The 17673-nt window shown below is 40.9% G+C and overlaps 1 protein-coding gene across 1 annotated transcript in view; it reads right to left on the reverse strand.

Annotated features, from left to right (window-relative positions):
• LOC124020930 (ryanodine receptor 2-like) overlaps positions 1-17673 on the reverse strand; it is a gene marked incomplete at its 5' end in the record, with an annotated part of 193375 nt that overhangs the window by 91195 nt on the left and 84507 nt on the right. Inside the window, 3 exon segments of the mRNA XM_046336241.1 lie at positions 5437-5678; positions 7802-7935; positions 14978-15096. Coding sequence (XP_046192197.1) covers positions 5437-5678; positions 7802-7935; positions 14978-15096 — 495 coding nt within the window.

A 17673-nucleotide genomic window follows, 5' to 3' on the forward strand; every position in this document is an offset into this window, starting at 1 on the left:
ATAGTAACTATCTAACTATCTAACCTGACTACAGGTGAATATAATATAGTAACTATCTAACTATCTAACCTGACTACAGGTGAATATAATATAGTAACTATCTAACCTGACTACAGGTGAATATAATATAGTAACTATCTAACCTGACTACAGGTGAATATAATATAGTAACTATCTAACCTGACTACAGGTGAATATAATATAGTAACTATCTAACCTGACTACAGGTGAATATAATATAGTAACTATCTAACCTGACTACAGGTGAATATAATATAGTAACTATCTAACCTGACTACAGGTGAATATAATATAGTAACTATCTAACCTGACTACAGGTGAATATAATATAGTAACTATCTAACCTGACTACTGAATATAATATAGTAACTATCTAACTATCTAACCTGACTACAGGTGAATATAATATAGTAACTATCTAACTATCTAACCTGACTACAGGTGAATATAATATAGTAACTATCTAACTATCTAACCTGACTACAGGTGAATATAATATAGTAACTATCTAACCTGACTACAGGTGAATATAATATAGTAACTATCTAACTATCTAACCTGACTACAGGTGAATATAATATAGTAACTATCTAACCTGACTACAGGTGAATATAATATAGTAACTATCTAACCTGACTACAGGTGAATATAATATAGTAACTATCTAACCTGACTACAGGTGAATATAATATAGTAACTATCTAACCTGACTACAGGTGAATATAATATAGTAACTATCTAACCTGACTACAGGTGAATATAATATATCTAACTATCTAACCTGACTACAGGTGAATATAATATAGTAACTATCTAACCTGACTACAGGTGAATATAATATAGTAACTATCTAACTATCTAACCTGACTACAGGTGAATATAATATAGTAACTATCTAACCTGACTACAGGTGAATATAATATAGTAACTATCTAACCTGACTACAGGTGAATATAATATAGTAACTATCTAACCTGACTAACCTGAATATAATATAGTGAATATAATACTACAGGTAATATAATATAGTAACTATCTAACCTGACTACAGGTGAATATAATATAGTAACTATCTAACCTGACTACAGGTGAATATAATATAGTAACTATCTAACCTGACTACAGGTGAATATAATAGTAACTATCTAACCTGACTGAATATAATATAGTAACTATCTAACCTGACTACAGGTGAATATAATATAGTAACTATCTAACCTAACCTGACTACAGGTGAATATAATATAGTAACTATCTAACTATCTAACCTGACTACAGGTGAATATAATATAGTAACTATCTAACCTGACTACAGGTGAATATAATATAGTAACTATCTAACTGATCTAACCTGACTACAGGTGAATATAATATAGTAACTATCTAACCTGACTACAGGTGAATATAATATAGTAACTATCTAACCTGACCTGACAGGTGAATATAATATAGTAACTATCTAACCTGACTACAGGTGAATATAATATAGTAACTATCTAACTATCTAACCTGACTACAGGTGAATATAATATAGTAACTATCTAACTATCTAACCTGACTACAGGTGAATATAATATAGTAACTATCTAACCTGACTACAGGTGAATATAATATAGTAACTATCTAACTATCTAACCTGACTACAGACTACAGTGAATATAATATAGTAACTATCTAACCTGACTACAGGTGAATATAATATAGTAACTATCTAACCTGACTACAGGTGAATATAATATAGTAACTATCTAACCTGACTACAGGTGAATATAATATAGTAACTATCTAACCTGACTACAGGTGAATATAATATAGTAACTATCTAACCTGACTACAGGTGAATATAATATAGTAACTATCTAACCTGACTACAGGTGAATATAATATAGTAACTATCTAACCTGACTACAGGTGAATATAATATAGTAACTATCTAACTATCTAACCTGACTACAGGTGAATATAATATAGTAACTATCTAACTATCTGACTACAGGTGAATATAATATAGTAACTATCTAACCTGACTACAGGTGAATATAATATAGTAACTATCTAACCTGACTACAGGTGAATATAATATAGTAACTATCTAACCTGACTACAGGTGAATATAATATAGTAACTATCTAACCTGACTACAGGTGAATATAATATAGTAACTATCTAACCTGACTCTGAATATAATATAGTAACTATCTAACTGATCTAACCTGACTACAGGTGAATATAATATAGTAACTATCTAACCTGACTACAGGTGAATATAATATAGTAACTATCTAACCTGACTACAGGTGAATATAATATAGTAACTATCTAACCTGACTACAGGTGAATATAATATAGTAACTATCTAACCTGATCTGAATATAATATAGTAACTATCTAACCTGACTACAGGTGAATATAATATAGTAACTATCTAACCTGACTACAGGTGAATATAATATAGTAACTATCTAACCTGACTAACTATCTAACCTGACTACAGGTGAATATAATATAGTAACTATCTAACCTGACTACTGAATATAATATAGTAACTATCTAACTACAGGTGAATATAATATAGTAACTATCTAACCTACTCTAACCTGACTACAGGTGAATATAATATATTAACTATCTAACCTGACTACAGGTGAATATAATATAGTAACTATCTAACTATCTAACCTGACTACAGGTGAATATAATATAGTAACTATCTAACCTGACTACAGGTGAATATAATATAGTAACTATCTAACTATCTAACCTGACTACAGGTGAATATAATATAGTAACTATCTAACCTGACTACAGGTGAATATAATATAGTAACTATCTAACCTGACTACAGGTGAATATAATATAGTAACTATCTAACCTGACCACAGGTGAATATAATATAGTAACTATCTAACTATCTAACCTGACTACAGGTGAATATAATATAGTAACTATCTAACCTAACCTGACTACAGGTGAATATAATATAGTAACTATCTAACCTGACTACAGGTGAATATAATATAGTAACTATCTAACCTGACTACAGGTGAATATAATATAGTAACTATCTAACCTGACTACAGGTGAATATAATATAGTAACTATCTAACCTGACTACAGGTGAATATAATATAGTAACTATCTAACCTGACTACAGGTGAATATAATATAGTAACTATCTAACTATCTGACTACAGGTGAATATAATATAGTAACTATCTAACCTGACTACAGGTGAATATAATATAGTAACTATCTAACCTGACTACAGGTGAATATAATATAGTAACTATCTAACCTGACTACAGGTGAATATAATATAGTAACTATCTAACCTGACTACAGGTGAATATAATATAGTAACTATCTAACCTGACTACAGGTGAATATAATATAGTAACTATCTAACCTGACTACAGGTGAATATAATATAGTAACTAACTATATCTAACCTGACTACAGGTGAATATAATATAGAACTAACTATCTAACCTGACTGAATATAACAGACTAGCTATCTTACCTGACCACAGGTGAATATAATATAGTAACTATCTAACTATCTAACCTGACTACAGGTGAATATAATATAGTAACTATCTAACTATCTAACCTGACCACAGGTGAATATAATATAGTAACTATCTAACTATCTAACCTGACTACAGGTGAATATAATATAGTAACTATCTAACTATCTAACCTGACTACAGGTGAATATAATATAGTAACTATCTAACTATCTAACCTGACTACAGGTGAATATAATATAGTAACTATCTAACTATCTAACCTGACTACAGGTGAATATAATATAGTAACTATCTAACTATCTAACCTGACTACAGGTGAATATAATATAGTAACTATCTAACTATCTAACTATCTAACTATCTGACTACAGGTGAATATAATATAGTAACTATCTAACCTGACTACAGGTGAATATAATATAGTAACTATCTAACCTGACTACAGGTGAATATAATATAGTAACTATCTAACTATCTATCTAACCTGACTACAGGTGAATATAATATAGTAACTATCTAACTATCTAACCTGACTACAGGTGAATATAATATAGTAACTATCTAACTATCTAACCTGACTACAGGTGAATATAATATAGTAACTATCTAACTATCTAACCTGACTACAGGTGAATATAATATAGTAGTAACTATCTAACCTGACTACAGGTGAATATAATATAGCTATCTTACCTGACCACAGGTGAATATAACAGACTAGCTATCTACCTGACCACAGGTGAATATAACATAGTAACTATCTTACCTGACCACAGGTGAATATAATAGACTAGCTATCTAACCTGACCACAGGTGAATATAATAGACTAGCTATCTTACCTGACCACAGGTGAATATAACAGACTAGCTATCTTACCTGACCACAGGTGAATATAACAGACTAGCTATCTTACCTGACCACAGGTGAATATAATAGACTAACTATCTTACCTGACCACAGGTGAATATAACAGACTAACTATCTTACCTGACCACAGGTGAATATAATAGACTAGCTATCTTACCTGACCACAGGTGAATATAACTAGACTGATCTACCTGACCACAGGTGAATATAACAGACTAGCTATCTACCTGACCACAGGTGAATATAACAGACTAGCTATCTTACCTGACCACAGGTGAATATAATAGAACTAGCTATCTAACCTGACTACAGGTGAATATAATAGACTAGCTATCTCACCTGACCACAGGTGAATATAACAGACTAGCTATCTTACCTGACCACAGGTGAATATAACAGACTAGCTATCTTACCTGACCACAGGTGAATATAACTACTAGCTATCTTACCTGACCACAGGTGAATATAACAGACTAGCTATCTTACCTGACCACAGGTGAATATAACAGACTGATATAATATAGTAACTAACTATCTAACCTGACTACAGGCACAACTATCTAGCTATCTCACCTGACCACAGGTGAATATAACATAGTAACTATCTAACCTGACCACAGGTGAATATAACAGACTAGCTATCTTACCTGACCACAGGTGAATATAACAGACTAGCTATCTTACCTGACCACAGGTGAATATAACAGACTAGCTATCTTACCTGACCACAGGTGAATATAACAGACTAGCTATCTTACCTGACCACAGGTGAATATAACAGACTAGCTATCTTACCTGACCACAGGTGAATATAACAGACTAGCTATCTTACCTGACCACAGGTGAATATAACAGACTAGCTATCTTACCTGACCACAGGTGAATATAACAGACTAGCTATCTTACCTGACCACAGGTGAATATAACAGACTAGCTATCTTACCTGACCACAGGTGAATATAACAGACTAGCTATCTTACCTGACCACAGGTGAATATAACAGACTAGCTATCTTACCTGACCACAGGTGCAAGCCGTCGAAGCCGTAGGAGTACAGGTCGTCACCGAGCCCATTTCCCCCCCAGCCCTCTCCTCCCCCGGGGTAGGGTTGGTAGCCGTCCGTGGTGGCCCAGCCCACTCTGAGATGTGTGGCTTCGGCCGTAACGAAGGGTAACACCTGGTCCACCATCAGCTCATAATACCACTTCCTGTACTGGGCGGAGCCTTCACTCACACCCAGGAAGATGTTAGGCCTCATGCTGCCATGTGGGAAGAAGGATAACAAGGGGTTAATGTCGGTTAAAGTTCAATACTGGAACAATGTTGTTTTTCTTGTCTATATTGAACACGTATAATTGTTTGTGTGTTATTAGTTTAAGCAGACTGTGTTTGTTGTGACTTAGATGAAGATCAGATCCAATTGTATGACCAATTTATGCAGAAATCCAGATATTTCCAAAGGGTTCACATACTGTTTCTTGCCACTGTATACAAACAAGGACAACATAAACCTATTACATATCGAGACACATTTTCAATATTTCTAAAAGTTTGCTTTTTTGTTTTTACACTTACTGATAGAAATATTTAAATATTATTTTGAAATGATCTTAAACAATGTGAAGAGGTGTTTGTTCTCCTCCCACCTCATTTGATGGATAAAGAATCTGTCCTGAAAAATAAACCAACCAACAATGAAAACTAAATCAGGGTCCAGATCATTTGGATCAAAATAAAACATCCTATCAGAGTTTATTAACATTAAATAGTCGTTTCTTTAAAATAAAATCTTCTAACTCACTCCAATTATCTTCTGACATAAGAAGAGTTCCAGAATAAATGGTCAAGAGGCTCTGGGTCACAACCACAAAATACACATTTGTTTTCAACAGCTATTTAGAATCTGTGTATAATAAAAGTAATAAATATGAGGTATTGTGATGTCATTATGGGGTATTGTGATGTCATTATGAGGTATTGTGATGTCATTATGAGGTAATGTGATGTCATTATGAGGTATTGTGATTGCATTAGCGGGTATTGTGATTGCATTATGATGTAATGTGATGTCATTATGAAGTATTGTGATGTCATTATGAGGTAATGTGATGTCATTATGAGGTATTGTGATTGCATTATGATGTAATGTGATGTTATTATGGGGTAATGTGATGTCATTATGAGGTATTGTGATTGCATTATGATGTAATGTGATGTTATTATGGGGTATTGTGATTGCATTATGATGTAATGTGATGTTATTATGGGGTATTGTGATGTCATTATGAGTTATTGAGATGTCATTATGGGGTATTGTGATGTCATTATGAGGTATTGTGATGTCATTATGATGTAATGTGATGTCTTTATAGGGTATTGTGATTGCATTATGATGTAATGTGATGTCATTATAGGGTATTGTGATGTCATTATGAGGTATTGTGATGTCATTATGATGTAATGTGATGTCATTATAGGGTATTGTGATTGCATTATGATGTAATGTGATGTCATTATAGGGTATTGTGATGTCATTATGAGGTATTGTGATTGCATTATGATGTAATGTGATGTCATTATGATGTATTGTGATGTCATTATGAGGTATTGTGATGTCATTATGAGGTATTGTGATGTCATTATGATGTAATGTGATGTCATTATAGGGTATTGTGATTGCATTATGATGTAATGTGATGTCATTATAGGGTATTGTGATGTCATTATGAGGTATTGTGATTGCATTATGATGTAATGTGATGTCATTATGAGGTAATGTGATGTCATTATGAAGTATTGTGATTGCATTATGATGTAATGTGATGTTATTATGGGGTATTGTGATTGCATTATGATGTAATGTGATGTTATTATGGGGTATTGTGATGTCATTATGAGTTATTGAGATGTCATTATGGGGTATTGTGATGTCATTATGAGGTATTGTGATGTCATTATGATGTCATTATAGGGTATTGTGATTGCATTATGATGTAATGTGATGTCATTATAGGGTATTGTGATGTCATTATGATGTAATGTGATGTCATTATAGGGTATTGTGATTGCATTATGATGTAATGTGATGTCATTATGGGGTATTGTGATGTCATTGTGATGTAATGTGATGTCATTATGAGGTATTGTGATGTCATTATGGGGTATTGTGATGTCATTATGGGGTATTGTGATGTCATTATGGGGTATTGTGTGTAGATTGATGAGGGTTTGGGTTAGGGTTAGGGTTAGGGTTTGGGTTAGGGTTTGGGTTAGAGTTAGGGTTAGGGTTAGGGTTTGGGTTAGAGTTAGAGTTAGGGTTAGGGTTTGGGTTTGGGTTTGGGTTAGGGTTAGAGTTAGGGGAGGTGGAGGAAGAAGGCTGTACCTGCTGACATGGTTGACAAGTCGTGTCTGTAGAAGCAGGTCTCTGCCAGGTAGCAGGTTGTCACAGATCAGGTGTTGGTTGGACCGCACCGCCACGCCATGACAGACACACAGAGAACAGAGCACGTCCAGAACCTGTTGGGTTAACACAGAGAACAGAGCATGATACAGAACCTGTTGGGTTAACACAAAGAACAGACCATGATACAGAACCTGTTGGGTTAACACAGAGAACAGACCATGATACAGAACCTGTTGGGTTAACACAGAGAACAGACCATGATACAGAACCTGTTGGGTTAACACAGAGAACAGAGCACGTCCAGAACCTGTTGGGTTAACACAGAGAACAGAGCACGTCCAGAACCTGTTGGGTTAACACAGAGAACAGACCATGATACAGATCAGGTGTTGGTTGGAAGAACAACAAACAGAGTGTAGGCTACATTATTGCCTAATCTGCAACTTAACTTAATGTTGTTGATAGTGGAGGACATAAAACATCTGCAGAGTAGTAAAATGGCTTTGCTATTGTCAAACATGGAACACCAGGCCTTTCTACTTAAGGCTCAGCCAACACTACTCACTGGAGAGAAAGTACAGGCCTTTCTACTTAAGGCTCAGCCAACACTACTCACTGGAGAGAAAGTACAGGCCTTTCTACTTAAGGCTCAACCAACACTACTCACTGGAGAGAAAGTACAGGCCTTTCTACTTAAGGCTCAGCCAACACTACTCACTGGAGAGAAAGTACAGGCCTTTCTACTTAAGGCTCAACCAACACTACTCACTGGAGAGAAAGTACAGGCCTTTCTACTTAAGGCTCAACCAACACTACTCACTGGAGAGAAAGTACAGGCCTTTCTACTTAAGGCTCAACCAACACTACTCACTGGAGAGAAAGTACAGGCCTTTCTACTTAAGGCTCAGCCAACACTACTCACTGGAGAGAAAGTACAGGCCTTTCTACTTATTGATGCTCAACCAACACTACTCACTGGAGAGAAAGTACAGGCCTTCCTACTTGTCATCTCCCGTCTGGATTACTGCAACTCGCTGTTGGCTGGGCTCCCTGCCTGTGCCATTAAACCCCTACAACTCATCCAGAACGCCGCAGCCCGTCTGGTGTTCAACCTTCCCAAGTTCTCTCACGTCACCCCGCTCCTCCACTGGCTCTCTCCACTGCTTCCAGTTGAAGCTCGCATCCGCTACAAGACCATGGTGCTTGCCTACGGAGCTGTGAGGGGAACGGCACCTCAGTACCTCCAGGCTCTGATCAGGCCCTACACCCAAACAAGGGCACTGCGTTCATCCACCTCTGGCCTGCTCGCCTCCCTACCACTGAGGAAGTACAGTTCCCGCTCAGCCCAGTCAAAACTGTTCGCTGCTCTGGCCCCCCAATGGTGGAACAAACTCCCTCACGACGCCAGGACAGCGGAGTCAATCACCACCTTCCGGAGACACCTGAAACCCCACCTCTTTAAGGAATACCTAGGATAGGATAAAGTAATCCTTCTCACCCCCCCCTTAAAAGATTTAGATGCACTATTGTAAAGTGGCTGTTCCACTGGATGTCATAAGGTGAATGCACCAATTTGTAAGTCGCTCTGGATAAGAGCGTCTGCTAAATGACTTAAATGTAAATGTAAATGTAGAGAAAGTACAGGCCTTTCTACTTAAGGCTCAGCCAACACTACTCACTGGAGAGAAAGTACAGGCCTTTCTACTTATTGATGCTCAACCAACACTACTCACTGGAGAGAAAGTACAGGCCTTCCTACTTGTCATCTCCCGTCTGGATTACTGCAACTCGCTGTTGGCTGGGCTCCCTGCCTGTGCCATTAAACCCCTACAACTCATCCAGAACGCCGCAGCCCGTCTGGTGTTCAACCTTCCCAAGTTCTCTCACGTCACCCCGCTCCTCCGCTCTCTCCACTGGCTTCCAGTTGAAGCTCGCATCCGCTACAAGACCATGGTGCTTGCCTACGGAGCTGTGAGGGGAACGGCACCTCAGTACCTCCAGGCTCTGATCAGGCCCTACACCCAAACAAGGGCACTGCGTTCATCCACCTCTGGCCTGCTCGCCTCCCTACCACTGAGGAAGTACAGTTCCCGCTCAGCCCAGTCAAAACTGTTCGCTGCTCTGGCCCCCCAATGGTGGAACAAACTCCCTCACGACGCCAGGACAGCGGAGTCAATCACCACCTTCCGGAGACACCTGAAACCCCACCTCTTTAAGGAATACCTAGGATAGGATAAAGTAATCCTTCTCACCCCCCCCTTAAAAGATTTAGATGCACTATTGTAAAGTGGCTGTTCCACTGGATGTCATAAGGTGAATGCACCAATTTGTAAGTCGCTCTGGATAAGAGCGTCTGCTAAATGACTTAAATGTAAATGTAAATGTAGAGAAAGTACAGGCCTTTCTACTTAAGGCTCAGCCAACACTACTCACTGGAGAGAAAGTACAGGCCTTTCTACTTATTGATGCTCACACAACACTACTCACTGGAGAGAAAGTACAGGCCTTTCTACTTAAGGCTCAGCCAACACTACTGACTGGAGAGAAAGTACAGGCCTTTCTACTTAAGGCTCAGCCAACACTACTGACTGGAGAGAAAGTACAGGCCTTTCTACTTAAGGCTCAACCACCACTACTCACTGGAGAGAAAGTACAGGCCTTTCTACTTAAGGCTCAGCCAACACAACTCACTGGAGAGAAAGTACAGGCCTTTCTACTTATTGATGCTCAACCACCACTACTCACTGGAGAGAAAGTACAGGCCTTTCTACTTAAGGCTCAACCAACACTACTCGGTCCTCCCCTCCCGCTCCGTGGCTCGACAACTCATTGCGAGCTCACAGAACAGGGCTCCGGGCAGCCGAGCGGAAATGGAGGAAAACTCGCCTCCCTGCGGACCTGGCATCCTTTCACTCCCTCCTCTCTACATTTTCCTCCTCTGTCTCTGCTGCTAAAGCCACTTTCTACCACTCTAAATTCCAAGCATCTGCCTCTAACCCTAGGAAGCTCTTTGCCACCTTCTCCTCCCTCCTGAATCCTCCTCCCCTCCCCCTCCTCCTCTCTCTGCAGATGACTTCGTCAACCATTTTGAAAAGAAGGTCGACCTACATCCGATCCTCGTTTGCTAAGTCAAACGACACCGCTGGTTCTGCTCACACTGCCCTACCCTGTGCTCTGACCTCTTTCTCCCCTCTCTCTCCAGATGAAATCTCGCGTCTTGTGACGGCCGGCCGCCCAACAACCTGCCCGCTTGACCCTATCCCCTCCTCTCTTCTCCAGACCATTTCCGGAGACCTTCTCCCTTACCTCACCTCGCTCATCAACTCATCCCTGACCGCTGGCTACGTCCCTTCCGTCTTCAAGAGAGCGAGAGTTGCACCCCTTCTGAAAAAACCTACACTCGATCCCTCCGATGTCAACAACTACAGACCAGTATCCCTTCTTTCTTTTCTCTCCAAAACTCTTGAACGTGCCGTCCTTGGCCAGCTCTCCCGCTATCTCTCTCAGAATGACCTTCTTGATCCAAATCAGTCAGGTTTCAAGACTAGTCATTCAACTGAGACTGCTCTTCTCTGTATCACGGAGGCGCTCCGCACCGCTAAAGCTAACTCTCTCTCCTCTGCTCTCATCCTTCTAGACCTATCGGCTGCCTTCGATACTCTGAACCATCAGATCCTCCTCTCCACCCTCTCCGAGTTGGGCATCTCCAGCGCGGCCCACGCTTGGATTGTGTCCTACCTGACAGGTCGCTCCTACCAGGTGGCGTGGCGAGAATCTGTCTCCTCACCACGCGCTCTCACCACTGGTGTCCCCCAGGGCTCTGTTCTAGGCCATCTCCTATTCTCGCTATACACCAAGTCACTTGGCTCTGTCATAACCTCACATGGTCTCTCCTATCATTGCTATGCAGACGACACACAATTAATCTTCTCCTTTCCCCCTTCTGATGACCAGGTGGCGAATCGCATCTCTGCATGTCTGGCAGACATATCAGTGTGGATGACGGATCACCACCTCAAGCTGAACCTCGGCAAGACGGAGCTGCTCTTCCTCCCGGGGAAGGACTGCCCGTTCCATGATCTCGCCATCACGGTTGACAACTCCATTGTGTCCTCCTCCCAGAGCGCTAAGAACCTTGGCGTGATCCTGGACAACACCCTGTCGTTCTCAACTAACATCAAGGCGGTGGCCCGTTCCTGTAGGTTCATGCTCTACAACATCCGCAGAGTACGACCCTGCCTCACACAGGAAGCGGCGCAGGTCCTAATCCAGGCACTTGTCATCTCCCGTCTGGATTACTGCAACTCGCTGTTGGCTGGGCTCCCTGCCTGTGCCATTAAACCCCTACAACTCATCCAGAACGCCGCAGCCCGTCTGGTGTTCAACCTTCTCAAGTTCTCTCACGTCACCCCGCTCCTCCGCTCTCTCCACTGGCTTCCAGTTGAAGCTCGCATCCGCTACAAGACCATGGTGCTTGCCTACGGAGCTGTGAAGGGAACGGCACCTCAGTACCTCCAGGCTCTGATCAGGCCCTACACCCAAACAAGGGCACTGTGTTCATCCACCTCTGGCCTGCTCGCCTCCCTACCACTGAGGAAGTACAGTTCCCGTTCAGCCCAGTCAAAACTGTTCGCTGCTCTGGCCCCTCAATGGTGGAACAAACTCCCTCACGACGCCAGGACAGCGGAGTCAATCACCACCTTCCGGAGACACCTGAAACCCCACCTCTTTAAGGAATACCTAGGATAGGATAAAGTAATCCTTCTCACCCCCTTAAAAGATTTAGATGCACTATTGTAAAGTGGCTGTTCCACTGGATGTCATAAGGTGAATGCACCAATTTGTAAGTCGCTCTGGATAAGAGCGTCTGCTAAATGACTTAAATGTAAATGTAGAGAAAGTACAGGCCTTTCTACTTATTGATGCTCAGCCAACACTACTCACTGGAGAGAAAGTACAGGCCTTTCTACTTAAGGCTCAACCACCACTACTCACTGGAGAGAAAGTACAGGCCTTTCTACTTATTAATGCTCAACCACCACTACTCACTGGAGAGAAAGTACAGGCCTTTCTACTTAAGGCTCAACCACCACTACTCACTGGAGAGAAAGTACAGGCCTTTCTACTTATTGAGGCTCAGCCAACACTACTCACTGGAGAGAAAGTACAGGCCTTTCTACTTATTGATGCTCAACCACCACTACTCACTGGAGAGAAAGTACAGGCCTTTCTACTTAAGGCTCAGCCAACACTACTCACTGGAGAGAAAGTACAGGCCTTTCTACTTAAGGCTCAACCACCACTACTCACTGGATAGAAAGTACAGGCCTTTCTACTTATTGAGGCTCAGCCAACACTACTCACTGGAGAGAAAGTACAGGCCATTTCAATCATTTAGATGTAGCAACATGACCAAGCCTTTCAGTAATGTTGGTCCATTATAGCAACATGACCAAGCCTTTCAGTAATGTTGGTCCATTATAGCAACATGACCAAGCCTTTCAGTAATGTTGGTCCATTATAGCAACATGACCAAGCCTTTCAGTAATGTTGGTCCATTATAGCAACATGACCAAGCCTTTCAGTAATGTTGGTCCATTATAGCAACATGACCAAGCCTTTCAGTAATGTTGGTCCCATTATAGCAACATGACCAAGCCTTTCAGTAATGTTGGTCCCATTATAGCAACATGACCAAGCCTTTCAGTAATGTTGGTCCCATTATAGCAACATGACCAAGCCTTTCAGTAATGTTGGTCCCATTATAGCAACATGACCAAGCCTTTCAGTAATGTTGGTCCCATTATAGCAACATGACCAAGCCTTTCAGTAATGTTGGTCCATTATAGCAACATGACCAAGCCTTTCAGTAATGTTGGTCCATTATAGCAACATGACCAAGCCTTTCAGTAATGTTGGTCCATTAGCTAATCATGTAAAAAACAAGGGGAACATTAATATATTAAAGTTATTGAGCGCTTAATTTGTTTGCTTGTGTATTGCGTGAACATCTGTGATACACAGCTACAGAATTACATCGATTGCTTCAGATCTCAACTCATCCGCTGAAAAAAATAAACACATCCAAACTAATACCTCTTCTAAAAATCAATAACATGACTTATGTCTCTGAAATATTGAAACATTACATGAAATATCATGAAATAGTGGAATGGCAGAGCCGACCCACTGGTGCAACGTGTTGCTCACACATTTATCATCACAATTCATTGTAAAGAAATAATTAATAAACAAATCATAGTGCATTATGTATATAATCTCTGTTAAATAGGGAGACTTGATTACACACAGGTGGATTGTATTTATCATCATTAGTCATTTAGGTCAACATTGGATCATTCAGAGATCCTCACTGAACTTCTGGAGAGAGTTTGCTGCACTGAAAGTAAAGGGGCTGAATAAATTTGCACACCCAATTTTTCAGTTTTTGATTTGTTAAAAAAGTTTGAAATATCCAATAAATGTCGTTCCACTTCGTGATTGCGTCCCACATGTTGTTGATTCTTCACAAAAAAATACCGTTTTATATCTTTATGTTTGAAGCGTTAAATGTGGCAAAAGGTCGCAAAGTTCAAGGGGGCCGAATACTTTCGCAAGGCACTGTAGGTACCACCCAGCTAGGAGATCATCCATTCTGTATGTCTATAGTATATAAGGAGCTGGTTACCCTATAATACCTGGTTTATAGTTAGGTGGTCTCCTCTACCCACCTTGTGGTTATCTATAATACCTGGTTTATAGGTAGGTGGTCTCCTCTACCCACCTTGTGGTTATCTATAATACCTGGTTTATAGGTAGGTGGTCTCCTCTACCCACCTTGTGGTTATCTATAATACCTTGTTTATAGGTAGGTGGTCTCCTCTACCCACCTTGTGGTTATCTATAATATCTGGTTTATAGGTAGGTGGTCTCCTCTACCCACCTTGTGGTTATCTATAATACCTGGTTTATAGGTAGGTGGTCTCCTCTACCCACCTTGTGGTTATCTATAATACCTGGTTTATAGGTAGGTGGTCTCCTCTACCCACCTTGTGGTTATCTATAATACCTGGTTTATAGGTAGGTGGTCTCCTCTACCCACCTTGTGGTTATCTATAATACCTGGTTTATAGGTAGGTGGTCTCCTCTACCCACCTTGTGGTTGCGTCCATGTTTGTCTAGCAGAGAGATGATTGACTTGATGTGTCCCTCCTTGATGATGTTCAGAGCTTCAGGACTCTCCACCAGGACACAGTGAAGGACCTCCAAGATACCTGAACACAACCAGCACAGAGTTAGTATCACACCAACACCCTACTAACTTAAATGAACTGTCCCTTGATGATGATGAGAGCTTCAGTACTCTCCACCAGGACACAGTGAAGCACCTCCAGGACATATGGAGAACGGAATTACAAAACCCCAACAAACAGGATCCCTGAATGCCAGACGAGTTATAAACATCAACAGGATCCCTGAATGCCAGACCAGTTATAAACATCAACAGGATCCCTGAATGCCAGACCAGTTATAAACACCAACAGGATCCCTGAATGCCAGACCAGTTATAAACATCAACAGGATCCCTGAATGCCAGACCAGTTATAAACATCAACAGGATCCCTGAATGCCAGACCAGTTATAAACATCAACAGGATCCCTGAATGCCAGACCAGTTATAAACATCAACAGGATCCCTGAATGCCAGACCAGTTATAAACATCAACAGGATCCCTGAATGCCAGACCAGTTATAAACATCAACAGGATCCCTGAATGCCAGACCAGTTATAAACATCAACAGGATCCCTGAATGCCAGACCAGTTATAAACATCAACAGGATCCCTGAATGCCAGACCAGTTATAAACATCAACAGGATCCCTGAATGCCAGACCAGTTATAAACATCAACAGGATCCCTGAATGCCAGACGAGTTATAAACATCAACAGGATCCCTGAATGCCAGACCAGTTATAAACATCAACAGGATCCCTGAATGCCAGACCAGTTATAAACACCAACACAGTTATTTCGCCAGGACACAGTGCAGAACCTTCATCTATAGGCATTTGTTTGTTGTTTCAAAACATCTCCTGCCATGTCACTGATGCATTGTGAAACAGTGTTGTTTGATGAAGGCATTGTCTGTATAGTTTTTTGGGCCATTTTCCCTCCTTCAGCATTGTCCCAGCCATATCCGTGGTAGCAGGAAGAATTAAGTCCTCCACAATAGTATGGGACTTGCCTGTCCTAGCCACTTGGTAGCTCACCATATAAGACACTTCTAGCCCTTCTTATTAATGGTATCTGTTGCTCTTATACATGTTTTACTACTCAAAAGTCATCTTAATTCTCACTCAAAAAACTCATGTGGCTTATTTTTCTAATTGGCATGTTTTGTACCAGGATACCAGCCTATACCAGCCTATACTAGCCTATACCAGCCTATACTAGCCTATACCAGCCTATACCAGCCTATACCAGCCTATACTAGCCTATACCAGCCTATACCAGCCTATACCAGCCTATACTAGCCTATACCAGCCTATACTAGCCTATACCAGCCTATACCAGCCTATACCAGCCTATACTAGCCTATACCAGCCTATACTAGCCTATACTAGCCTATACCAGCCTATACTAGCCTATACCAGCCTATACCAGCCTATACCAGCCTATACCAGCCTATACTAGCCTATACTAGCCTATACCAGCCTATACTAGCCTATACTAGCCTATACCAGCCTATACTAGCCTATACCAGCCTATACCAGCCTATACTAGCCTATACCAGCCTATGCTAGCCTATACTAGTCTATACCAGCCTATACCAGCCTATAACAGCCTATACTAGCCTATACCAGCCTATACTAGCCTATACCAGCCTATAGCAGCCTATACTAGCCAATACCAGTCTATACCAGCCTATACTAGCCTATACCAGCCTATACCAGCCTATACTAGCCTCGTTTTGGCAGGAAATACTGTGTTTCCAAGAAGAAAAGTGATTTATTCTCAGGTTGGGACATTTGTAAAATACCAGGAAAGTACTCAACCCTAGACCCTCCTCACTGCACCAGTCATCTCTAATTCACCTCTCCTCGTGGTCAAACCAACCCTAGACCCTCCTCACTGCACCAGTCATCTCTAATTCACCTCTCCTCGTGGTCAAACCAACCCTAGACCCTCCTCACTGCACCAGTCATCTCTAATTCACCTCTCCTCGTGGTCAAACCAACCCTAGACCCTCCTCACTGCACCAGTCATCTCTAATTCACCTCTCCTCGTGGTCAAACCAACCCTAGACCCTCCTCACTGCACCAGTCATCTCTAATTCACCTCTCCTCGTGGTCAAACCAACCCTAGACCCTCCTCACTGCACCAGTCATCTCTAATTCACCTCTCCTCGTGGTCAAACCAACCCTAGACCCTCCTCACTGCACCAGTCATCTCTAATTCACCTCTCCTCGTGGTCAAACCATGCCACCCTCACACTAATTGAAGGGGGCCATTCAATAGGAGATGGAGAGAGGGCTTGTTCATGGAGAGTTGTAAAGTGTATTCCGGTGCGTTAAGTATGTGTCCAGGAGTATGCGGATGAGTTCCTGTACATTCAGATGTGCCTCTCTAGGTGAGGGGAGAGAGTATGCGGATGAGTTCCTGTACATTCAGATGTGCCTCTCTAGGTGAGGGGAGAGAATATGGAGGAAATGTACTCTATCCCACCTCCGTTACTTACAGTAGAAATAGAGTGGCCACCCGTCAACTATAAATGTCTCCTTATTCTGTTCTACAATATTCAAACCAGAAATAGACTGAGTCACCGGGGATATGCCTGGGGAGGGGTTTA

Source organism: Oncorhynchus gorbuscha, unplaced genomic scaffold (assembly GCF_021184085.1).
Source record: "Oncorhynchus gorbuscha isolate QuinsamMale2020 ecotype Even-year unplaced genomic scaffold, OgorEven_v1.0 Un_scaffold_993, whole genome shotgun sequence".
NCBI lineage: Eukaryota > Metazoa > Chordata > Actinopteri > Salmoniformes > Salmonidae > Oncorhynchus > Oncorhynchus gorbuscha.